Genomic DNA, 26,742 nt, shown 5'->3' with positions numbered 1-26,742 from the left:
AATTAAAACCAAGATGTCTTTCATTTATACATGATTGGATGCATTCCAATTAGCTGAACGATCCTAACCAGACGATGGCTAGTAGACACATAATTGAAAATTGCAATGCTCAATTTAAAGCATTAAGCCCGACTAAATTAGAGGTTTATAATATCTTTAGTTAGCTCTATTATCTTGCATAAATTTTAGGTTTATGTGATTAAACTGTTGCAAACGTAAATGTCCCTGTGCCTTGCATAAATACTAAGAAACCCTTAGTTTAATATGATTAGTAAAATTCATTTTCATTAACAAAATATCCGTGAGGACTTAATTTGGTTTCCAAACTCATGAAAGATCGAGTGGGCATGGAATGTTTTTCGAACACTATTAAGCATGATTAATATAATTCTTTTAGCCTATTTTATGTTGATAAATCTTGTTGCTAAAGCCATTCATTCATACATTTAGATAATTTACATTTAGATTAGAATTTCAATAGGGGCCAATCTTTGCATCTACTTAATTTAATCATCACCATCCAAAGTTATTGAGTTTTTATATCATATTGTGATTTATAAGTTTACAAATAATCGATTAACATACACAATCTCTGTGGAGACGATAACTCATTTTAGTTACTTATTACTTGAATAACTATGTAGACTTGCGTAAACCATATTACAAGTTTTTGGAGTCGTTGTCGGGAATTGTTGCCTTAATCATTCTTTGTGAAATTATTTTTACAGTTTGGTTTTTTTAATATTATTTATTTAATTTCTAGCATTACTAATTTATTCTTTATTTGTGATTTATTTATCAGGTGTTTATGAGCATAGATTGAATCATCGATCTATTACCTGTAGACCCTAAAATTGATCAGACATTTAGATAGAGAAGACGTGAGAGATTTCCTCAAAGATAAGTTGAGATGGACCTTAGAAATCAAAATGATGGACAAGGTAATAGAGTCAATCATGTGTACAATCCAATCCTTATTACTAATGATTGGGATCATGTCACAAGACAATACGCCGTGTCACTCTTCAATGCGTTAAATCTGGGAATTAGGAGGCCAAATGTTAAGGCATGCGAATTAGAATTGAAACAATTGATGTTTCCAAGGCTCCAAATGGTGGGCTAGTTCAGTGGAATACCCACGACAGATCAACACTTACACTTTCGATTATTCATGGAGGTGAGTGATTCATTTAAGATGGCTGGTGTGATTAAAGATGCATTAAGGTTGAAGTTGTTTTCGTACTCGTTACGAGATTGAGCGCGAGCATAGCTGAATTCATTGCTACCAAGTTCAATATCTACTTGGCAAGAGTTAGCAAAAAGGTTTTTGGTAAAGTATTTTCCACCGAGCAAGAATGCAAAGTTCCAAAATAAGATAACTACTTTTCAACAATTGGATGACCAGTCCTTATACGAGGCGTGGGAAAGATTCAAGGAATTGCATCGTAAGTTTCCTTATCATGGGATTCTTCATTGTATCCAGTTGGTGATGTTTTATAATGGTCTTAATGCATATACGAGATTAATGGTAAATGCTTCTATGAATGGTGTGATTTTGTCTAAGTCTTATAATGAGGCTTATGAGATTATCGAAAGGATCGCTAGCAATAATTACTAATGGCTGACATATTGAGCAATTTTCAAAAGATGAGTAGCTGGAGTGCATGAAGTGAACGCACTGAATTCACTCTCTACTCAGGTATAATCTATTTCTTAAATGTTAAAATAGTTTACCACTAATGGTTTGAATAATTTTGCAGCTCAATCACCAAGTCAGTATGATGTTTTTTCCTGTCTGAATTAACCTGGATAATATCACCATTTTTTGCATTTCAACTCAACGTATTTCTTTCTACAATTCACTATCACATCATGGGCAATCAACCAATCCATACCAAGAATCATATCAAACTCATCAAATGGCAATAGCATAAGATCGTCCAAAAAATAGTGACCTCTAATCATCAAAGGGCAATTTTTATATACTTTGTCTACCAACACATACTAGCGTAATGGATTAGATGCTTTAATCACAAATTTGGTAGATTCTATGGGCACGTTCATATTAGGCATCAATCTCATGCAAACATAGGAATGGGTCGAACCCAGATCAGTCAAAGCAATAACACTAGTATCATAGAGAGAAAATGTATCCGTAATCACATCAGGGAAGGATGCCTCTTTGCGAGTGCGAATAGCATAAGTCCTTACGGGTTCTCTATCATCTGATCTAGCTGTTGAGTCTCTGGATGTACCCCTGTTACTTGCTCCAACTCCTAGATTCCTCTGTGGTCTGCCTCTAGTGGGAGCATTTCCCAATCTTGCACTCAGGATTACTTCTCTTTTAACTGTTTCGGGACAATCCCAAATAAAATGATCTAGCGCACCACATCTGAAACAAGCATTTTCATTTGCTCGACACTCACCGAGATGACGTCTACCACATTGAGCACACTTTGGTCTAAGTGGTCGAGTATTACCCATACTTGCAACTGTAGTAGTCTGAGCTCTTGAACCCAAAACTCTTCTACCTCTGTTTCGGCTAGGATACCCGGCTGAAAAATTCGATCTAATAGAGAACTCTCTAGGCCTCTTGGATGTAGACTAAAATGATCTACTCATCTGCCTTTTCTTCGTGTCTTCAACCTCAATTTTAGCTTTGCCCTTTTCCTTTTCTTTTATAAACTCCTCTTTCTTTCAACTCTTTCAACTAGAACAACAAACTATTTTATCTCTACAATGCCAACTGACAGTCGAATATCATCATTGAGCCCATCCTCAAATGTTTTGCACATGATAGCCTCTATAGACACACACTCTCGAGCATACTTGTTGAGTCTAACAAATTCACGTTCATACTCGGTTACAGTCATCTTACCCTGCTTTAACTCAAGGAACTCTTTTCTTTTCTAGTCAATAAATCTCTAACTGATATACTTTTTACAGAACTCCTCCTGAAAGAAATCCCAAGTAACTCTCTCGCTCAGTACAACTAACATAAGAGTCTTCCAGCAATGATAGGCCAAATCTCTAAGGAGTGAGACAACACACTTTATGCATTCATCAAGTGTAAAGGATAACTCATCAAAGACTCTGATAGTATTCTCGATCCAAAATTCTACTCTCTCTGCATCATAATCTTTAGCAGCCTGAAACTCTTCAGCCCCTTATTTTCTGATTTTATCAACTGGTGGCCTTTCTCTTATAACTGTACCTATGACTAGGGGAGCTACATGGGGGATCAGAGAATTATGAGGGGGTGGAGGTCTAACAGCTAGATTCGCATGAACGAACCCGACAAACTATTCATTCATAGCTTGGAAAAAGGCTTCTCGAGCCCCTCTTCCCTGACTAACTATAACGAGCCTGTCACTACGATCTGGTGGCACCATCCCTTCTACGAGAGCGGGCACATTACTCTCTACATCATCTATACCAGCTCGTTCGGGATCCATAATTATAAAATAAAAACTTTTAAAATCATCAGGAGTCGTCACACTATCAAAATACTAGTATAGCATGTATAGAGACTTTTATTCATACTGAATATTTTGAGAACCGACTAAACTCTCGCTCTGATACTAATAAGTGTAACACCCCTTACCTGAGACTGTTGCCGGAGTCAAGCATGAGGCGTTATCTGACTTAACTTACTAATTCGGAGCATAAAAATTTGCTTTTAAAATTAATTCACTCATGTTCATTCAATGTCCCTAAAATGGGCCCTCGAGACCCTAAAACATGCAACAGAAATGGTTCGGGTCCAACCCGGGAACATTAAAAATTTTCTGAATATTTAAACAAATCAAAATAATTTATTTTACTGTTCACAATAAAACTATCCACTCTCGTAATAGTCACTAATTTAATTATAACTAGAGTTACAAAACTCAAAATTTGGATCCGTAAATTTTCCTTAAAACTAGACTTATATATCTTCTTACCGTAAAATTTCTAAAATATTTGGTTTATCCAATTAGTACAATTTATTCGTTAAATTCTCCCCTATTTCACTGCTCGATGGTTCTAACCCTCTCTTCACTAAAAATAAATTATTTCATTGTACAAAAATAAAATAATGTTGTTTATTTCTTTTAAAAATAGGCTCACTAAGGAATATATACATATAAATTATAACTCATAATTCTTTTCGTAAATTTTTTAATGATTTTCTAAAGTCAAAATAGGGGACTTCAAAAACCATTCTGACCCTTTCTCCCTAAAATTAAAATATATCATAATATGTAATTCATTTACCTACATCATTTCTTTCATGTGAAAATAGACTCAATAAGATTTAATTCTATACATCATTCACTTTCTAATTCTATTTACACTATTTTTGGTGATTTTTTAAATTCACATCAATGCTGCTGTCCAAAAACTATTCCATTGCAAATTTTTACTCTTTTATAATTTCTTAGTATTAACTATCATTTAGGCACACATAAAATCAAAACATATTCTTAAATAGCCATTTCAATAGCTATTCATTAGCCATATCATAAGAACACACACAAAATGACTAAGTCCCTATACATGCCATAACTTAAAATGTTTTGAATCATTTAATACCAAGATGGCCTGATGATAGTGTGAAACGATCTCCGACGTCTTTAAGAACCCCGAATTGGCTTGGCGATACTATAAATAAAAGAAGGAAAATAAAGAGAGTAAGCGTAAAGCTTAGTAATTTTTCAAGCAAATAAATGACAACATTTATCATAAATAATTATACTCATGATTTATCATCAAGTATCATGGTTTTCGCTTCTTCTTTACTTACTTTCTTACTTGTTTAATTACTTGCTTACTTAAATAACTCTTGCTTATAACTTACTCTCCCTTGCTGAAATTTCTTTCTCAATTGATAACTGAGATATTCTTAACTTGTATAATTCATCTGAATCTGTTTATTATGCTTTTATCTGAACTTTCATGTAACATAGTCTGTTTACTAGCCCGTTGAACCACTTGGAATACTAAGGATACTTGGGTCTCCTGTCTGATAATAACATGCCAAAGCCAAAGCCATTTCCAAGACATGGACTTACATGGGATGTTTCCTGTACTACCAATGCCATATCCCAGATATGGTCTTACATGGGAGTTCTCCTATCGGTGGCCATGCCATGTCCTAGACATGGTCTTACGGGGGACCTCTCATCTCGGTGCCAAAGTCATGTCACAGACATGGTCTTACGTGGGACATCTCATAACCTCAATAATGCCAATATCATGTCCCAGACATGGCCTTACATGGGATCTCATCCCTTTAATGTCATGACATTTGTATCCGATACATTCCTAATGTTTCAACGGGACTTGTTAACACTGATTCTCTATCCTCCCATACTTGAGTCAACCTTAAATGATTTCATGAAATAAATACATAATTACTGGAAAATAACATTAATAATAATTATTCAAATATTGAATTTATTTACGGTACACTTACCTCGATACAAAATACGATTAAATCTAGCAACTTGGTCCTCAACCTTTTTCTTTCCTCGGTCTAACTCCAGATTTCACTCTTCTTGATCTATAATAGCAAATTTAGCTTATTTAATACTCACATTCATCAAAACAGTCCTTGACTTGAACTTTGGCAAAATTATAATTTTGTCCCTAAATTTTTGCATATTTACACTTTTCCCCAAAGCGCAAAAATTAAACTGCATCCCTTATTCTTATGTTTAATGGCATGCTGAACATTTTTCCCTTATATGGTAACATTAAATTCCCACTTTAACATTTTCTTATGAACATTAGGTATTTTTACCGATTATGTCGTTTTACTCGTTTTCAATTAAAATCACCTAGCAAAAGTTGTTTAACATAATTTCAAGCTTCATATTCTACCATAAAACATCAAAATAAACATATTTCAACTATGGGTATTTTTTCAAATATGAACCCTAACATGAATTAATGGTAGAATAAGCTAAATCGAGCTAAGAGAACTCCAAAAACTTAAAAAAAAATAAAAACGGGGGTTGGATGCACTTACTATGAGCTTGGGAAAGTGAAGAAACCCTAGCTATGGTATCCCCTTGTAAAATTTGGCCATATCTTGAAGATGAGCACATTTTGCCTTCTTTTTTCTTTTTAATTCTTTTTATTACCAAATGACTAAAATGCCCTTCATTAAAACTTTAGTTATTTTTATCTATGCATGCCCATTTCTGTCCATGAAAATCTAATGGTCTAATTACCATTTAAGGACCTCTATTTCAATTATGCACTTCAATTAAATCATTTATCATCTAAAACTCATATTTACCCACTTTTGAAATTAAGCCCTAATATGCAATTCAGACATGCAATCGCTGAAATTTCTTATCGGTACTCTAACACATGCATCCAATCAATCGGTAAATCATAAAAATTAATCACAATACACTTTTCTATCTCGGATTCATGGTTTTACAACCACTATTCTGTTTAGGCTCTATTTCGAGATGTTACAATGACAGCTCCGATCGTGAACTCACTTGCGTCACACATCAATTCAAATGGCAAATCCCAGTTTGGTGTGACTATTATGGGTGCCGAGACTAACCGACTCTTCAAATCGTTCAAAGCACTTAAGCACTCCTCATCAAATTTAAACGCCGTGTCCTTCTCTAATAATTTGCATAAGGGTTTAGCAACTTTGGAGAAGTCCTTGACGAATCTTCGATAGAAACCGACGTGACCCAAAAAGCTCCTAACACCCTTTATAGATATTGGAGGTGGGAGTTTTCAATAACATCTACCTTTGATTTATCTACCTCGACTCCACGTCTTGTTATCCGATGCCCTAGAACAATACCTTCTCATACCATGAAATGACACTTTTCCCAGTTAAGTACAAGGTTTGTGTCTTCGCATCACCTTAGTACCTTGGCTAGGCAATCATCATATGTATCTCTGAATACTGAAAAATCATTCGTAAAACTTTTCAATATTTCTTAACCATGTCAGTAAAAATAGACATCATTCATCTTTGAAATGTAACAGGTGCATTACATAAACAAAATGGCATGTGCCTAATGCAAATGTACCGTACGGGTAGGTGAATGTTGTCTTGTGCTAATCTTCTGGTGCTACTGTAATCTAATTATACCCTGAGTATCCATCGAGAAAATAGTAATAGTCTCGCCCTGCCAGTTTATCCAGCATCTGGTCCAAAAACTACAAAGGAAAGTGATCTTTCCTAGTTGCCTTGTTCAGTTTCCAGTAATTGATGCAAATTGTCCATCCCGTAACCGTGATACCTCCTTTCTTTGGCACGCAATGGACCAGACTTACCCATAAACTATCCGAGATAGGGTAAATTATACCCGCATATAACCACTTGATGATTTCTTTCTTGACTACGTCCTTCATGATGGAGTTTATATGGATGAGGATGTTTGGTGGTAGCCAATCCGAGTTTCTCCACCATCATTGAACTAGCCACATTCGCATAGCTTCCCCTATCAATTAGAACACAACAAATCTTACCTTGCACTTGACATCGTGTATGGAAAATTTTTTCGCATTGTTGTTCATTTTCAACACCTTGCAGAGTAAGACTTCTTTTCACTACTAAGATTTCTCCATTTTCGGCTTGTTCAACTTCTTCTTCATCTTCAAGTTGTTCAATGGCCTCATTTTCTTGTTCATTTTTGGATTCAATCTCTCCATCGTCTCGAACAAACATCGCATTTCGGTTCCGACATTGGCTCGCGATGTGGCCCCTTCCAAGGCATTTGAAGGACTTTATGTCTCGAGATCGACTTGGTTGGGCTTCCATCTTTCCCTTACTAGTTTCAACATTCGGTTTGTTGAACTTTGTTGTACCACTCACTTCTTTGCTTCGTCTTAGTGTGTCACGTTTGTTGGTTCCTTGGCCCCACCTAGACGTTGAAGAAGTGTTAGGGAAAGTTCGTGACGTACCTTTTCTTTTTAGTTGTTTTTCAACGTTTATGGCCATATGGACCATATCAATGACCTCAACATAGTGGTGTAGTTCGACGATATTTGCAATATCACGGTTAAGGCCAGTGAGAAATCGAGCCATGGTGGCTTCTCTATCTTTCTCCACATCAGCGCGGCTCATAGCCACTTCCATTTCCTTGTAGTAATCTTCCACGCTTCATTGGCCTTGAGTTAAACTTTGGAGTTTTTGATACAACTCCCGGTGGTAATAAGCCAGAATGAACCGCTTTCTCATTATTGCCTTCATTTCTGCCCATATAGACACGGGACGTTCACCATTGCGTCGTCGACTCAAAGTGAGTTGATCCCACCATATTATAACATATTCAGAAAATTCTATAGCAGCCAATTTGACCTTGTTGCTCTCCGAATAATTGTGGCACTCAAAGACTAATTCAACCTTTTTCTCCCATTCAAGATAGGCCTCAGGATCCGACCTTCCTTGGACAGCAGGAATCGCCATTTTAATATTCTTTAAATCATCATCAGGCCGCTCTCAGTCTCTTTGTCCCCATGCTCGTTGGCCTCGTCGCCTTTCACTTTGTCGCGAAGCTCGATCACTTTCAACGTCACTTGGTTCATATAAATCATTTGCATGTTGCCATGGACGTTCTTGCTCTCTTCTTGGGATTGGAGGGGTGTTCGTACGTTGACTTCGTTCCTCTATTTGTTCCATTCGTTCATTGAAGGAATCGAATTGGGGTTGGAACAAATGAGAAATTTCTCGTACAATTGCTTGAACTTGAAGATCGGGCACTCCGCCTCTGGGAACATTCCTTCTTGGTTGAAGATTTACTCCTCCACCAGCGGCATTCGAAGCTCCTCCACTTATTGCTCGATGTTCCAAACTCCTTGACATGATGATTAGAATAAGAAATTACCCTCACCACAAAACCTCACAAATTCTCTCACAAGAAAAGAATTCACTCCTCTCGTGTTTCACTCTATTTTTGGCTTTTAACTTGATGTAACTCTCTTGCCTTTTACCTCTCAAATCCAACTCTCGATATTCTAAAAAGCTACCTTAGACTTATCCACAACTTGTGGGTCGGCTTCAAGGGGATAAACAAAGGAAAAATTTTATAGTTTAAGGTAGGCTCGAAAGAAAGAAAATTGGGTTTAAGATGTGGCGTAAAGAATGGGTTACTTCTTGAAAAGAGAATCAATTGTTCAAAACGGCAATCAACACTTGCAACTTTTTATTTTTTTAAATTCGAAATTCTTTTTTTTGAATTTTTTTTTGAATTTTTTTTGAATTTTTTTTTGAAACTACAATTTACGTACCTAATTTAACTAGCTCTGATACCAACTGATACGAGCTCGTTTCGGATGTAATGACGAGTTGTAATATGTTCCCAATTGAAATTAGGTAGTGTTGTCTTGAATCGATTTCAGGCCTTTACGTTTTGAAAGTTGTATGGCTAAAGAAGCAAGGTCTTTGATAAATGATAAATTAGGTAATTCAATGAAACAAGATCGAGCCCTTATTAGCAAATAAGGACCCGGGCTTAAAAGGTTTCAAAGAAAAAAGGATGATTCGAATAAAAGTTGAGACCCTCTATTTAGCAAAATAGGAACCTTCGGTATAATTTGAACGCCACACCAAGGGTGATAAGTTTGGAAACAAAGTCAGATTGACGCCACTTGTGAAGATAAGTCAATTGAGCTTTGGCGAATAAGGAGAATGAATTAACTCACCAAAAATATTGTTCATTCAAAAGTTTGGCCAAAAAGTCCTTTAACAAGAAAATAAGTAGCTATTTATAGTCTAATGCCTAGTAGCCGAATGGACAGATTCTAGGCTTCATTTCTAAGCAAACATTGAACTAAAATTCAACTTTAATTGACCAATGTAGGTTCGGCTGAATGGGAGCTCCAATGGTCAACTTCTAGAAGGGTAAATGAACCTTGAACATCTTGGATGGTGCATGGATGAGCTAGGTTCAGCCAATGAGCATAAATAACTCATTTAAGTTGCATCTTTTGGCTAAAAAGTGACCAGCAATTAATAGGAAAATGAGCAGCCATTTGGAGTGTGAAAACGCAACTTTGAGGAGTCTTAGAGTGTGAACACCGTGAACCGAATAGCCAAAATGCATCCAGCAATGTGAAGGAAATAAATGGCAGCTTTGGAGAATGAATAATCATCTCTTTTGGTCGAATGGTCACATGGAGGACTTAAAAAATCAGTACACCATTTTTAATGGATTCCATGCATGTATCGTTAGGTGCATTGAATCCAACATGCATGAACTTGCCCAATGTTTCTTCAAATTCGGCTGCACCTAAACAAAGCAAATGAATTTCATTAATTTAACCCAATTCAGCTGAATTAATTTAAAACATAATATGAACATACTAATTAACATTAGGACAAATTAAAATATAACTAAACAAGACATATTAATTCGGCTAGACATAATTAAAACATGTATTATATTCAGACAAATTTAATGACATCTAGACACATTCAATTCAGCTAAAATAACATATTAAACACTTGTACTAATTAAAAACATATTTATAAGCTGTAGTAAGACTTAATTAAATGCGTATTTAAATGGTCCAAAATTCTAGCAGCAAATTAATTAGCTGGAACGAAATTCAGCTTCCAACAAGTTAAAAATATTTAGCTCGTTTTTGGACTCCTTGCTATCATTTTCCCAAGTTCGTCCCAGCAATGTTGAAATAGCCTCCTTAAATTGTTAAGCTCTAGCTCTCGTTATCGGACCAATGGGTAGCTTGATAGCTTCTTGTTCAATCTCTTCTTTGTTCATAGGCGAGCTCACATCATGATGGTAATGAGTTCAACCAATCTCGAGCTCTGTCCCTTAGTGAATATGGGAACAACTTCAATCGTAATGCATCTTCGGGTAGTCCGGCTAACTTGAAAGAATCGCTCACCTCCATAAACAATCTTAAGTGCAGGTGAGGATCTTTGGTAGGCATTCCACTGAATTGGCCCACTGCTTGAAGCATCTGGAACATGACTGACTTCAACTCAAACTATTGTGCCTCAATTTTGGGTCTCATAATACCCTAATTAAGATCATGAAATACTAGCACGGTATATTGTCTCAAAGCTCTATCCCTATCATCAATAATAAAGATAGGATTTTGAGCAAGGTTTGTTCTGTTTCCTTGATTCAAATTTTTGAAGTTCATCTTTTCAGTCCTTCTCTGACTTGCTTGTCTTCTTCTATGTCGAAAAGTTCGTTCAATCTCATGGTCTACAGGGAGAAAATTGATGATTTGGTCAATACTCATAAACACCCGAAATAATCACAGAAAAATTAACCAAGTGAAAATTTGAACAGAAAAATAAACCAAAATGCAAAACTAATAACTTCACAAATAATGACTTTTTTAAAACACAGTCCCTACCAATGGTGCCAAAAACATGGAACGACGGAAATGTGCAAGTGTACACAATCGCAACAAGTAATAAAGTGACAAGTAAATGTAGAGTTATCGTACCCACAGGGACTATGAAAAGAATTATTTATGAATGCTATTTAAAACACTTTGGTGAAGAAAAATATTTTGTTTGAAGAGGGTGATTAAAAACTAAGATTTTAAACTAAGTGAACTAGCTAAATAATTCTTGAATGCACGATTTCAAACTACGATTTTAATCAAGATGACATAATTGTGTTAGATTAATTACATTTCTTAACTTAGAAATATTAAAATCATGTTTATATTGTTACGAATAAGTTCATGGAAACTCAGTAATTTGCGAACTTATGAACATACTCACCTACCGAAATCCATTTATCTCTTGACTATATCCCTATGTCAATTCAACCGATTAAAAAAATCTTAATAGGCAAATATGTTATTGCACATACATACTTATTAAATCGAAATAATCTCTTGTACATATCCCTGTGTCAATTTAAACAATTAACTTGATTTAATAAGCACATAAAAGACTATGTGAGGTAACAAAGTATCCTTACCTTGAAACAGTTTAATCACAATAATCTTGCAAGTTATGCAAGGTAAATGTATCATCAGATACCGTTGCTAATCTAACCATCAGCTACCATAGATGATTAAACATGCACTGATTAAGTACTGTGTCCATTAATTACAATTTCAATCCATTTAAATAATTAATTCATTAGTTACCTAACAATTGTAATGCAATAATAACTAGTCATGGTTTTACTTAATCAAACATCTTATCAAGACCTATAACAACATAAACACAATTTCAATAATTTTAACAAACGAAATACAATCAACCTAACATGAATTAAATTCAAGATAAATTGATTAAATTAACCATTCCAACAACATAAATATTCATAGATATGTTCGGCATAACAACAACAGAAATTAAAAGGATAGGGAACAAGAATCAAATTCGGTGTTTTTTCGTGGCTTGACTAGTTGCTCCGTTTTTCCTTCTCTGTTGTCCTCATCGACCAAGGCTACTATCAACACTTAATTGCTACTCCAAATAGCTGATGAATGCCCCTTTCTCAAGAGGAGAAATCGGTAGGAGAGCAAGGGAATTTTGGAATGGAAAAGAAGAGAGAAAGTGGAGAGAAGAGAGGAAAGATGTGAATGCTTGAGGTGTGTTTTTCAAATGACCAGCCTAAGGGGGTTTTTATGGCTAAGGAGGGCTGCTAAAAATAGTTAAAATTATCAGCCAAAGAGCCCTCCGTTGGCCAGCCACACATGTGGCCAGGTTGATAGTTTCAACTTTGCTAATTTAGGCTTGGGGCAAATCTATAAAGCCACCAACTGTGGAGGGGTTTGAATGCAACTTGAACAAGTATTCAAGGGCCTCTTTGCAAGCTTAAATAATCAGCTAATAAGCTGATTTGGATCAGCTCTTGGGACGGTTTTTAGGTTGTCCATTTCTTGTTCAGTTCAGTTCACTCGGTTCAGTTGAACTGGACCACTTTTTCATAATTAATTAATGATAATTTATTAACCTTAAATTGGATATAAATTAAAATTAATTATATTATGAATTAATACATATAATTGTGGACCGTCTTAGGCTAAAATTTAGTTTGCCTCGATACTTCAAATTACTTCTCAGTTTTGTGCTTCTAGCAGTCTCTGCCGAGCCATTTTTCACCCTTTCTGCAAATCTGTCGAAAATAAATGAAATTCATCAAAATTAATTATAAAATTAACTAATATTAAAAAATTTCATATTTTAAGTGCACTTTAATTATTTTGTAAAAATTAATTATTTTTTCGACAAGAATTTTATCGAAACTGTATAATAAGTTAAAAAGGATATGTAAAAATGTGTAATTTTTTGTGTTTCCAAGAATCAAGCAAAGGCAAAAATGAAGCTGTGCCTAACCGCACCCGGGATATCAAATGCTTCAAATGCCTTGGGAGGGGCCACATTGCTAGCCAATGCCCCAATCGGACTGTGATGGTGGTTAGGGTCAATGGCGAGATTGAATCCAAAGAAGAAAAAGAAGAACCCAAAGCACTCACTAGAGAGGAGGAAGATTTAGAATATGTAGTGGAAGGGGAAATTCTCGTTATCAAGTAGATTTTGAGCCTCCAAAGCGCTAAAAATAAGCAGCAACGAGACAAAATTTTCCACACTCGATGCCATGTCCAAGGTAAGGTTTGTAGCATGATAATCGATGGAGGTAGCTGCACGAATGTTGCTAGCAACATGTTGGTGGAAAAACTTGGCCTAGCAACAACCAAACAACAACATCCTTACAAGTTGCAATGGCTAAACGATGGAGGAGAACTCAAAGTCACAAAGCAAGCCATTGTCGCCTTCTCTATTGGCAAGTATAGTGATGAAGTTGTGTGTGATGTTGTGCCGATGCATGCTGGCCATTTGTTGTTGGGGAGATCATGGAAATTCAACCGATGAGTGATCCATGATGGTTACACCAATAGATAAATGTTCAAACATCTAGGAAAAAATGTAACCCTAGCGCCACTTACCCCTAAATAAGTGTATGAAGACCAGCTCAAATTGAAAAAATCTATTGAAAAATCGAGAGCAAATGATCAAGAGGGAAAAGGTGAGAAGGAAAAAAAAGAGAGAATAGAAAAAAAGGAAAAGTTGAGGTAAAAACAACAGGGAAACTAATGAAATCGAGTTAAAAATCTGAGAGGAAAAAGAAAGAAAAGAAGAAAGTGAAACTGGAAAGTTGAGTGTCTATGCAAAAGAAAGAGAAGTGCAAAAATCATTACTGTTGAAACAGCCCGTGCTTGTACTCATGTACAAGGAAGGTTTATTTGGAACTAATGAACTAGATGACACTCTCCCTTCTTCGATTGTGACCTTGTTGCAGGAATTCAAAGATGTGTTTCTGGAAGACGTTCCAAGTGGTCTATCATCTATTAGAGACATAGAACATCAAATCGATTTCATACTCGGAGTGACAATTCTAAACCATCCAGCCTAACAAAGTAACCCCGGAGAAACCAAAGAACTACAAAGGCAAGTGACTGAATTGATGAAAAAGGGCTACATTCAAGAGATTTTAAGTCCATGCGTCGTACCCGTACGCTTGGTGCCTAAAAAGGATGGTTAGCCCATGTGTGTTGATTCTCGAGCAATCAACAAAATTACCATCAAGTATAGACATCCGATTCCGCATCTTGATGACATGTTGGATGAGTTAAGTGGAGCTCAACTCTTCTCTAAAATAGACCTCAAAAGTGGCTATCATCAGATCCGAATGAGAGAAGGAGATGAGTGGAAAATAGCGTTCAAGACCAAGCAGAGTTTGTACGAGTGGTTGGTTATGACTTTCGGCTTAATTAACGCACCAAGCATTTTTATGCGTTTAATGAATCATGTACTTTGTGCTTTCATTGGTAAATTCTGTGTGGTTTATTTTGATGACATATTGATCTATAGTAAGTCCCTGGAAGACTATATTCATCATTTGAGATCGGTATTGGAAGTGTTGCGTAAGGAAACTTTGTTTGCTAATCTTAAAAATTGTTCTTTCTATACTAATAAACTTGTTTTCTTAAGATTCGTGGTTAGTGCAGAAGGACTTGAAGTTGACCAAAAGAAGGTCAAGGCAATTCGAGAATGGCCATGCCCTACAAGCATTAGTCAAGTAAGAAGTTTGCATGCCTTAGCAAGCTTCTATAGAAGGTTTGTTCCTAATTTTAGTACTTTAGCTGATCTTTTGACGGGAATTATTAAGAAAAATTCTAATTTTTTTTGGTGTGAGGAACAAGAGAAGTCCTTTATGTTAATTAAAGATTGTTTGACAAATGCTCTTTTACTTTCCTTGCCCAATTTTAATAAAACTTTTGAGATTGAGTGTGATGCCTCAGGAATAGGGATTGGAGCCGTGCTAACTTAAAATGGGCGCCCCATAGCCTATTTCAACGAGGAGCTAAATGGTGTCACCCCCAACTACCCAACGTATGACAAGGAAATGTATGCATTGATCCGGGCATTGGAAACATGGCAACACTACCTATGGCCCTAGGAATTTGTCATCCATACTGATCAAGAGGAGTTGAAACACCTTAAGTGGCAAAACAAGCTGAATAAGAGACATGCCAAGTGGCTGAAGTTTCTTGAACAATTTCTTTATGTGATCAAATATAAAAAAGGTAAAGAGAATATCGTAGCAGATGTGTTGTCAATGAGGTATGCACTTCTTAATCATTTGGACTCAAAATTTCTTGGGTTTGCGCATCTAAAAGGACTTTATGTAAATGATGTTGATTTTGGTGAATCGTATAAAGCATGTGAGCAAGGGGCCTTTGAAATGTTTTACAGGCATGATGGTTACCTATTTCGAGAAGGTAAGCTACGCATACCTCAAGGGTCTACTCGTGAGGTGCTTGTGAATGAGGCGCATAGTGGAGGCCTCATAGGACACTTTGGAGTAACCAAGACCTTGGCCATGCTCTGACAGCATTTCTTTTGGCCAAAGATGAAACGTAATGTGGAGAGAGTTTATGATCGTTGTTTTGCTTGCAAGAAGGCCAAATCACGCATAAATCCTCATGGACTGTACATGCCTTTTTCCATTCCTAAATAACCTTGGATTAATATTTCTATGAATTTTGTCCTAGGTCTTTCTAGAACTAAGAGTGGAAAGGGCTCGATCTTTGTAGTGGTTCACTGATTTTCTAAAATGGCTCATTTTTTTGCTTGTCATAAAACTGATGATGCCTTGAATATAGCAAATTTATTTTTTAGGAAAGTAGTGCGGTTACATGGAGTCCCAATGACTATTGTGTCAGATAAGGATGCTAAGTTCCTTAGCCATTTTTGGAGAACTATGTGGGGCAAGCTTGGCATAAAACCATTGTTTTCTACACCATGCCAACCACAAACGGATGGTCAAACTGAAGTGGTGAACTGAGTCTTGTCAACCCTGTTGAGGGCGATTGTTAGGAAGAACCTAAAGTCATGGGAAGAATTCTTGCCCCACATTGAATATGCTTACAACCGATCTGTCCATTCGACCACTAAGCGTTCCCATTTGAAGTTGTTTATGGCTTCAATCCTCTAACTCCTTGAGATTTAATTCCCTTACCTACTAATCAACTTGTGCATGTAGATGGCAACCGGAAGGCTAAGTACGTGAAACAGATACATCAAAAAGTAAGGGAAAATATAGAGAAGAGGTTTGAACAGTATTTGCACAAAGCAAACAAGGGGCGCAAACGAGTAATCTTCAAACTCAAATATTGGGTCTGGATACATATGCGAAAGGAGAGGTTTCCTACAAAAAGGAGCTCCAAGTTGCTACCACGGGGCGATGGTTGTTTTCAAGTGTTGGAAAGGATCAATGACAACTAATACAAGCTAGACCTTCCAGGTGAGTATAGCGTTAGTGCTAGCTTTAATGTGTCTGATCTTTCTCCTTATGATGTAGGTGACGATTTGGGGACAAATCGCTTCGAACGGGGAGGGGATTATGTGATCATGGCTAAAGACTCAACCAAGGCTACTGATGAACCAATAGATCTACCAATAAGGCTGATCACTCGTGTTCGAGCTAAGAGGTTCATTGATCAATCATGGAAATGCACCTCATGTGTTCCATGCAGCTTGGTTCAAGCCAATCTTTAATTTTCAACTTGCTATTTTCGGTTGCTGGAATAAGGACATTAAGTCAATTTAGTTATTTTAGTTATTAAAGTTTGAGCCTTTAATTATGCCATAATTTGAACATCATTAATTTGAGTTTTACCTATGTCATAATCTGAACATCTTTAATATGTGATAAGTCTATCAATTATGTCCTATTTTGTACAGCATTAATATATGTTTTAATTTGGTCTTAGTTCAGACATCTTAATTGTGTCTAAAGTTCATATAAATTAAATTGTGTCTTATTAGTGAATTTAAGTCGCGTTTAAGTGTGTCTTGTAGGTTGTTCACATTGGCTGCCCAACAAGTATATTCAAAGGACGACATTTAATGGAGAGACATGCATTTGGACGTGCATGCATGGTGGAGCTACTGATTGCTCTTTCCCAAGCAATTTTTCCTGGAAGGCAATGGACACAAGTGTTTTCAGAGTTGACTAATCAATTGGTTGCTAAGTTCACACCAAAGTGACTGTCCAAATCTGGCTGTTCACACTTGAAGGATGTTCATGTGCCATAAGTAGCATTAAAATTATAAATGCATATTCGACTTCTCAAGAAGGCATCAATCTATTTTTACACCTCCTTAATCGATCAGCTACTTGCACATTCAGCTCAACTTCAAAGTCCACATAGTTTGACTGTTTGGGAATTGCAAATGGCAAGGCTGTTGGCGTCCTCCACACCTAGGAATCTTCAAGGGAATTATTTTTGAATTCAATAGACATTCAGCTCAATTAAGCTAATAAAAACATGTCCGTTCGGCTGGACCTTGTACAACCTATAAGTACTAGGCTTAAATCATGTAGAAAGAAGTTTTAAACCTTTGATGCATTTTATAACTATAGTGAGTGTTCAACTCTTTTTGTTCTCTCTTGACTCAAATTGACTTATCAAGTTTATCTTATGGCGTCAATCTAATTCATCTTGAACTTATCACTTCTTTGAAGTGTGGCATTCAACCTATACCGATTGTTTCCTATCTCTTATAGATAGTGGGTAACGGTTAAGCTATCAACTCTATTTTTCAACTTAAAGAGCTACTATAAGAATTGGGTCAATATTACCATATAATATTGGTTCTTTCTTTAGCCTTAAGTTGAACCTATCTTTGCCATCTCTATCAACTAAAAATCCCTTTGTTTCAAGCCAACTTTGTTCGTGTACAACTCTTCCAAGAACTTAGACCATACTTTTTAATTTTGCGATCGAGAACACAAGTAGCTCGATTCACCCAACGAGTATGAGATTGTATCACTAAGTCTTATAACGAGGCTTATGAAATCATTGATAGGATTGCTAACAATAACTATCAATGGCCAACCAATTGAGAGTGTGAGGAAGACGAGTCGTTGGAATACATGAAGTGGATTCACTCACATCACTCGCATTTCAGGTATCTTCGAGTTACTCAATACTTAAAAATTTTACCACTAATGGGTTTAATAGTTTTGCAGCTCAACCACCTAATCACTTTGAAAATATATCATGTATTTATTGTGCGGAAGGAAATTTGTTCAAAGAATGTCCATCAAACTCAGAATCTGTGTATTACATGGGTAATCAAAACCAAAATCGAAGAAGGCAAGGACTGCAATCTAATTTTTATAACCCATCTTAGCGAAACCACCCTAATTTCTCTTGGAGTAAACATGGGGTTAAAACCAGTAACACTTACGCCCAACCTAGACTGACCCAGCCACCTGTTTTTACCCAACAAGTTCAGAAGCAACCTCAAGCTGAAACTTCCAATGGCTTAGAAAAATTGTTGAAGGCATACATAACCAAAAATGATGCCTTAATCCAAAACCAAGTAGCCACATTGAAAAAAAACATGGAAAACCAAATGGGCCAGCTTGCCACTAAACTTAGAAACTGTCCACAAGGTGCTTTACCTAGTGATACGAAGAACCCAATAAATCTGGGGAAGGAGCATTGTAATAAATTGACATTGAGAAGTGAAAAGACATTAGAGCCCAACATTCTCGATGTTGAAGAGGAGGCAGTTGATGCTCAAGACTCAATGGAAGTTTAACCGAGTGTTGAAATTCCAGTTTCACTGGAACCAGAATCTGTAAAATTTGATAAGGTAACTTCTGAACTAGTCAATTCTGACAAACTAATGACTTCGTTAGATGCAGAATTACCACAGAAGATGAATCCACCAGTTCCAGTAAAGAAGCCTCCACCATCCTACCCTCAAAGGATTGAACAGCATAAACAGGAAGTCCAGTTCAAGAAGTTTCTAGATGTACTCAAGAAACTTTATATGAACATTTCATTGGTAGAAGCACTTAAACAGATGTTGAACTATGTCATATTCATGAAGGATATCTTGTCCAAGAAATAGAGACTTGGATAATTTGAGATGGTAGCCTTGACGAAGAAATGGAGTGCATATCTTCAAGACAAAGTACCCCCAAAGTTGAAAGATCCTAGATGTTTTACCATACCTTGCAACATTGGAGCAACGTATTGTGGTAAGGCATTATGTGACTTGGGTGCAAACATTAACTTGATGTCCATGTCCATATTTAGAAAATTAGGGATAATTGAAGTTAGACCTACTACAGTTACACTTCAATTAGCAGATCGATCTTTAGCACGTCTAGAAGGAAAAATCGAGGATGTATTGGTATGTGAAGATAAATTTACTTTTCCTACTGACTTTGTTATTCTAGACTTTGAAGCAGATAAGAGGTGCCAATCATCCTAGGATGGCCTTTCCAAGCAATTGGAAGGACCCTTATCAATTTGCAGAAAAGTGAGCTTACTATGAGTGTTCAGGATGACCAGGTAACATTTAATGTTTTTAAGTCTATGTGATTTCCTGACACACTTGATGATTGTTCTACAATGTCCAATTTACAGGATTAATCATGGAATGGGAATTCAACTATGTTGAGGAACCGATGGAGACAATTTTGACATCAGACCCTCCAAGTGATGAAGAGGAGGACAAATACTTAGCTGTGCTAGAAGCTAATCAAAGGGGATTTAATCCGCAATCCCACTTTGAATCTTGGGAGTTAGAGAATAAGGATTATGCCCAGCCAAAAGCGTCAATTCAGGAGCCACCTAAATTAGAGCTGAAGGTACTTCCCTTACATTTAAAATATGTTTACTTAGGTAATGCTTCTACTTTGCCTGTGATTGTTTCAGCAGAATTGACTAAAAAGCAAGAAGAGAAACTCATCCTAGTGTTGAAACAATTCAATAAGGCTATCTGATGGACCATAGTAGATATTCGTGGCATTAGTCTGTCTGTATGCATGTACAAGATCATTCTAGAAGATGGCGAAAAAGGGACGATTTATGGACAGTGAAGACTGAACCCCATCATGAAGGACATGGTAAAGAAAAAAATCATTAAGTTGCTAGATGCGAGTATAATTTACCCCATCTCAAACAATTTGTTGGTAAGTCTGGTCCAGTGTGTGCTAAAGAAAGGCGGTATCAGGGTCGTAGAGAATGAAAATAACAAGTTGATACCAACTAGAATGATTACGGGATAGAGAATTTGCATCAATTACCGGAAGCTGAACAAGGTGACTAGGAAAAATCACTTTCTTTCCCGTTCTTGGACAAAATTATGGATAGACTCACGGGGCAAGACTATTACTATTTTCTTAGTAGATACTTAGGGTATAATCAGATTACTGTAGCACCAAAAGATCAACACAAGACAACATTCACATGCCCGTATGGTACATTTGCATTTAGACGCATGCCATTTGGTTTATGTAATTCACCTTCTATATTTCAAAGATGTATGATGTAAATTTTTACTAACATGATTGAGAAGTATTTGGAAGTCTCTGTGGATGATTTTTTAGTGTTTGGAGACACTTATGATGATTGCTTAGCCAATCTAGCCTACTAAGGCGATGTGAAGAAACAAACCTCGTACTCAACTGGGAAAAGTGCTCTTTCATGGTACGAGAAGGTATTGTTCTAAGGCATCGACTAACAAGACATAGAATTGAGGTAGATAAATTAAAGATAGATGTTATCGAGAAACTCCCACCTCCAACATCTATAAAGGGTGTTAGGAGCTTATTAGGCGACGCCAGTTTCTATCAGAGAGTTATCAAAGACTTCTCCAAAATTGCTAAACCCTTATGCAAATGATTGGAGAAGGACACGATTTTCAAATTTGATGAGGATTGCTTAAGAGTTTTTAATGATTTTAATAGTTGGTTACTTTCAACACCCTTCATCATCACACCTGTAACACCCCCTACCTGAGACCGTTGCCGGAGTCGAGCACGAGGCATTACCTGACTTAACTTACTAATTTAGAGCATAAAAAAAGTTGTTTTTAAAATTAATTCACTCACATTCAATCAATATGTACCTAAAAGAACTCTCGAGACCCTAAAACATGCAACGAAAATGGTTCGAGTCCCAACCAGGAACATTAAAAATTTTCTAATTACTTAAACAAATAAAAATAATTTATTTCACTATTCACAATAAAACTGTCCACCTGCGCAACAGTCACTAAATTAATTATAATTCAAGATAAGAAACTTGAAATTTAAATTTATAAATTTTCTCTGAAACTAAACTCATATATATTTTTACCATAAATTTTTCATAATTTTTGGTTTAGCCAATTAGTACATTTTATTAGTTAAAGTCTCCCCGGTTTCACTGATCGACTGTCCTGACCTCTTGTCATTAAAATTTAATTATCTTATTGTACAGACTTCATATGGTGTTCTAACTTGTTTCTAAAAAAATAACTCAATAATAAATCTATAAATATAAATTAAAACTCATAAATATTTTTTTTATAATTTTTAATGATTTTCCAAAGTCAGAACAGGGGACTTCAGAATCCATTTTGACCCTGTCTCACTAAAATTCAAATATCTTAGAATATAAAATTTCTTTACTCAGACCGTTATTTTTATATGAAAATAGACTCGATAATATTTAATTATATATATCATTCACTCACTAATTCTTTTTATACTATCCTTGGTGATTTTTCAAAATCACGTCACTGCTGCTGTCCCAAAATTGTTTCATTGCAAATTTTTACTCTTTCATAATTTATAGGTATAAACTATCACCTAGGCATTCATAATACCAAACATATTCTTACTTAGCCATTTTAATAGCTAAACATTATCACATATTTATACATCATCCTTTAGCAATATCATAAGTCCCTATACATTCCATAGCTCAAACATTGATAATCATAAAATACCGAGTTGTTGTTGTTGATAGTGTGAGCGTTCTCCGACGTCTTTAAGATCCCCGAATTAGCTTTGAAATCCTATAAAAGAAGGAAAATAAAGGCATTAAGAATAAATCTTAGTAAGTTTACAAGAAAATAAATAAATTCATTTAACACAAATAAATATACTCAAGTGTCATGATCTCTAATTTCCTCTTTACTTAATCTCTTACTCGTTCACTTACTTATGTACTTAGATAACTCATGATTATAACTTACTCTTCTCTTGATGAAATGTTGGTTCTCAATTGATGACGTAATATTTTCTTAACTCTTATAACTCACCTGAATTTGCTATTTATGCTTTTCCCTGAACTTTCATGGAACATAATTTGTTTACTAGCCCGTTGAGCCACATTGGAATAATAAGGATACTTGGGTCTCATATCTAATAATAACATGCCAAAGCCATGTCCCAAACATGGTCTTACATGGGATGGTTCCTGTACTGCCAATGCCATATCTCAGATATGGTCTTACATGGGTGTTCCCATATTGGTGCCCATGCCATGTCCCAGACATGGTCTTATGGGGGCCGTCTCATCTCGGTGCCAACGCCATGTCCCAGACATGGTCTTACATGGGACCTCTTAACTCAGTGCCAACGCCATGTCCCAGACATGGTCTTACATGGGACCTCTTTACCCAAATGTCATGACATTTGTATCTGATACATTCCTTATGTTTGAACGGGACTTTTTAACACTAATTCTCTGTCATCTCATACTTGAGTCAACATTAAATAAATTCATGAAATAAATATATAATTGTTGGAAAATAACAACATTAATAATAATTATTAAAATATTACATTTATTTATCGTAAACTTACCTTAGTACAAAATTTGACCAAATCTTGCAACTTAGTCCTCTATCTTTTTCTTTCCCCGGTCTAACTCTGAATTTCATTCTTCTTGATCTATAATAGAAAATTTAGTTTATTTAATACTCACATTCATCAAAAAAATCATTGACTCGAACTTTGGAAAAATTTCAATTTTGCCCCTAAACTTTTTATAATTTCAATTTTGCCCCAAAGCTCAGAAATTAAACTTCATCTCGTATTCTTATGTTCTATGACATGCTAAACATTTTTCCCTTCTATGACAACATCAAATTCCCACTCTAGCATGTACTTATGAACATTAGGTATTTTTACCGATTATGTCAATTTACTCGTTTTCACTTAAAATCAACTAGCAAAAGTTTTTTAACATAATTTCAAGCTTCATATTCTACCATAAAACATCAAAATAAACACATTTCACCTATGGGTATTTTTTCAAATATGAACCCTAGGTTAAATTATTGCTAGAATAAGCTAAATCAAGTTACCGGGGCTTCAAAAACATAAAGAACATTAAAAACAGGGCTTGCAATCACTTACTATGGAGCTTGGAAGGTTGAAAACCCTAAATATGTCTTCCCCCTTGCTATTTTCATTCACCATGGAGAAGATGAGCACATTTTGCCATCTTTTTCCCTTTTTAATTCTTTTTATTACTAAATTACAAAATTGTCCCTAACTTAAAAATTTCCTATTTCACTTATGTCCATTTTTGTCTACCAACTTAACCAATGGTATAATTACCATATAAGGACCTCCAATTTGAAGTTTCATAACAATTGGACACCTCTAACATGTAGAACTGAACTTTTGCACTTTTTACAATTTAGTCTTTTTGACTAAATTGAGTGCCCAAACATCGAAATTTTTGAACAAAATTTTCAGAAAATCATTTCGTGAAATTGTAGACTATAAAAATATAAGAAAAATAAAATTTTCCTCATCAGATTTGTGTTCCCGAAACCACTGTTTCGACTTGGCCAAAAATTAGGATGTTACAACACTGTATTAGGATTTGCCATTTGAACTGATGTGTGATGCAAGTGACTTCGTGATAGGAGCTGTGATGGGCCAGTAAAGGAACAAAATTTTTCATCCCATCCACTATACAAGTCGAACTCTAATGGGAGCTCAATTGAATTACACGGTATCAGAGAAAGAGTTACTTGCTATTGTGTTCGTTTTTTACAAGTTTCAATCTTATCTTGTAGGTATCAAAGTGACTATCTATACGGACCATTCAACAATTAAGTATTTACTTGCCAAGAAAGACGCCAAGTCGAGATTGATTTGATGGGTACTTCTACTCCAAGAGTTCGATCTATAAATTCAAGATCGAAAAGGTGTAGAAAATCAAGTAGTAGACCACTTGTCCAGATTGGAGCATTAAAAAGGGAATTCTCCACTTATACCCATTTAGGAGACATTCCCAGATGAACACATACTAAAGGTAAATCATGTCCATGATATCCCTTGGTTTGCTGATATTGCTAACTATTTAGCTTGTGGTTTGATGCAGATTGATAAGATGTATCATCAAAATAAAAAGTTTTTTGATGATGTGAAGTACAATTTTTGGGAAGAACCATACTTGTTTAAATAGTGTGCAGATCAAATTATTAGGAGATGCATGGCAGAAGATGAAGTACATAAGATTCTATATCATTGCCACACAGCTTTGAGTGGGGAACACTTCAGAGGTACATGTACTGCAACCAAGGTATTGCAAGCCAGATTCTTTTGGCCAATGCTATTCAATGATGCGTATGCTTATGTAAAGAGTTGTGATTGATGCCAGAGGGTTGGAAACATTACTAACAGAAATGAAATGCCCTGAACAAACATCACTGAGGTAAAATTATTTGATGTTTGGGGTATTGACTTTCTCGGTTCTTTCCCTCCGTCTTTTGGTCACAAGTACATATTAGTAGTAGTAGACTACGTGTCTAAGTGGGTTGAGGCCGAGGCATATCCAAAGAACGATGCTAAGGTTGTGATGAAGTTTTTACAGAAGCTTGTGTTAACAAGGTTTGGAACCCCGAGAGCTATCATCAATGATGAATGGTCCCATTTTGTGAACAAATGGTTGAAATGGTTACTCAAAAAACATGGAGTGAAGCACAAGGTTGCCACAGCTTACCATCCGCAGACGAATGGGCAAGTTGAATTGCCAAACAAATAGATCAAAGCCATACTCCAGAAGGTAGTTTGCCCGAACCGATGAGATTGGTCCAAAAGATTGGATGATGCTTTATGGGCCTACAAGACAGCATACAAGACACCTTTAGGGATGTCACCTTATAGGTTGGTCTTTGGAAAAACCTATCACCTGCCCTTGGAGTTAGAACACAAAGCTTACTGTGTTCTCCAACAACTTAACTTCAATCTTAAGCTTGCTAAAGACAAACGGATACTTCAACTCAACGGGTTAGAAGAATTTCAAATATTCTCATATGAGAATGCCAAAGTATTCGAGGATAGACTTAAAAGATGGCATGAGAAGCACATTTGAGTTTGAGAATTTGAAGCAGGTTAGCAAGTCTTGTTATTCAATCCCAGATTAAGGTTCTTTCCATGTAAGTTGAAATCACGTTGTTCCAGTCCATTTACGATTCACCAAGTTTTCTCATATGGAGTTGTTGAGCTTCATGGTAAGGGAGGTAATTTTCTAGTCAATGCTTAGCGCTTGAAACATTACTGGGGGGATAAAATTGAGCGGGATCAAATCTCGTTCATTTTATCAGATATTTAATTTTTCTCTTTTTTATTTTTAAATAATTTATTTAGGTATATTGTCGAGAATAGTATGTTTAAATAAATTTTGTCTAGGAGATTGCAACTGAAGCGGGACTGTTTGTGACCCCTCTAATGTTTCCTAGGAATTGATTTTAACATAATCTTCCGAGAAATTATTCCCTAAATGGCAAAATAAATTTTTAGTTTTTCAAATAAAAGGGCCAATTTGGATCCAAGTCTTGATTGCAACTCAATTTTCAAATTTTATTTAAGTCTAGGCACTTAATATAAACTATTTTCAAAATTTGGTTGCTCTTTTTGTAAATATTAAAAATTAGATGTCTATTTTTGTAAATATTTTCAAAGGCATCTAAAATAAATGTTTTTAATTTAATTTAATTTAAAAAATAAGATGATAATAACTAGTATATAATTATATTTAGTATAATATATATTAATTATTATCAGCTCTATATAGAATTAGGATTAATTTAAATTTGATCATATTTTATTTAATAGTTTTTATTACAATAAATTAATAGCAAATAATATTTTAATATGCATTATATTAATTATTAATTGTTATTAACTTTGTATAGAATTAGAACTTAGAATATTTTAACTATTAAATTGTTCTAAGGATTCTAATTAAACTCTTACCCTCTTCCCTACAAATTCCATCAACCTTCTCCATCATTCATCAGTCATCAAACCAACCTCCATTCACTCGTTCCACCATTGATCCTAGCATCCAAAAACCACCAAGTGTCGTAGCTCCTAACCACTAGCAATAACACTGCCCAATAGCCCTATTTGGCTAGTAGCTCACCCCACACGCACTTGGCACAATTGGCCAGCAGCT

General features: G+C 35.6%; 1 protein-coding gene and 1 non-coding gene across 2 annotated transcripts; both read right to left on the bottom strand.

Annotated features, from left to right (window-relative positions):
- Positions 1 to 1,360: 1,360 nt before the first annotated feature.
- LOC121215725 (small nucleolar RNA R71) lies at positions 1,361 to 1,467 on the bottom strand. Its single transcript, XR_005911701.1, has one exon. It is a non-coding gene; the product is annotated as a small nucleolar RNA R71 (small nucleolar RNA).
- Positions 1,468 to 2,004: 537 nt separating this feature from the next.
- Positions 2,005 to 7,690, bottom strand: LOC121215404 (uncharacterized). The gene is made up of 2 exons (XM_041089877.1): positions 7,492 to 7,690; positions 2,005 to 2,555 (listed from the first exon to the last, which is right to left on the bottom strand). Exons 1-2 carry the CDS (start codon positions 7,688 to 7,690, stop codon positions 2,005 to 2,007), a joined length of 750 nt encoding a protein of 249 aa, XP_040945811.1.
- Positions 7,691 to 26,742: the final 19,052 nt, after the last annotated feature.

Source organism: Gossypium hirsutum, chromosome D03 (assembly GCF_007990345.1).
Source record: "Gossypium hirsutum isolate 1008001.06 chromosome D03, Gossypium_hirsutum_v2.1, whole genome shotgun sequence".
In the NCBI taxonomy this organism is placed as follows: Eukaryota; Viridiplantae; Streptophyta; class Magnoliopsida; order Malvales; family Malvaceae; genus Gossypium; species Gossypium hirsutum.
The sequence above is the reverse complement of the archived record's forward strand: the minus strand, read 5'-3'. Positions and strand labels throughout refer to the sequence as shown.

Bases quoted from the DNA above. Each gene is read 5' to 3' on its own strand.
- LOC121215404 (XM_041089877.1), bottom strand. From the start codon at position 7,690: ATGTTTGTTCGAGACGATGGAGAGATTGAATCCAAAAATGAACAAGAA. The intron at 2,556-7,491 runs GTAAGATTTGTT...CGAATTTTTCAG, and splicing joins TACACGATGTCAAGTGCAAG to CCGGGTATCCTAGCCGAAAC.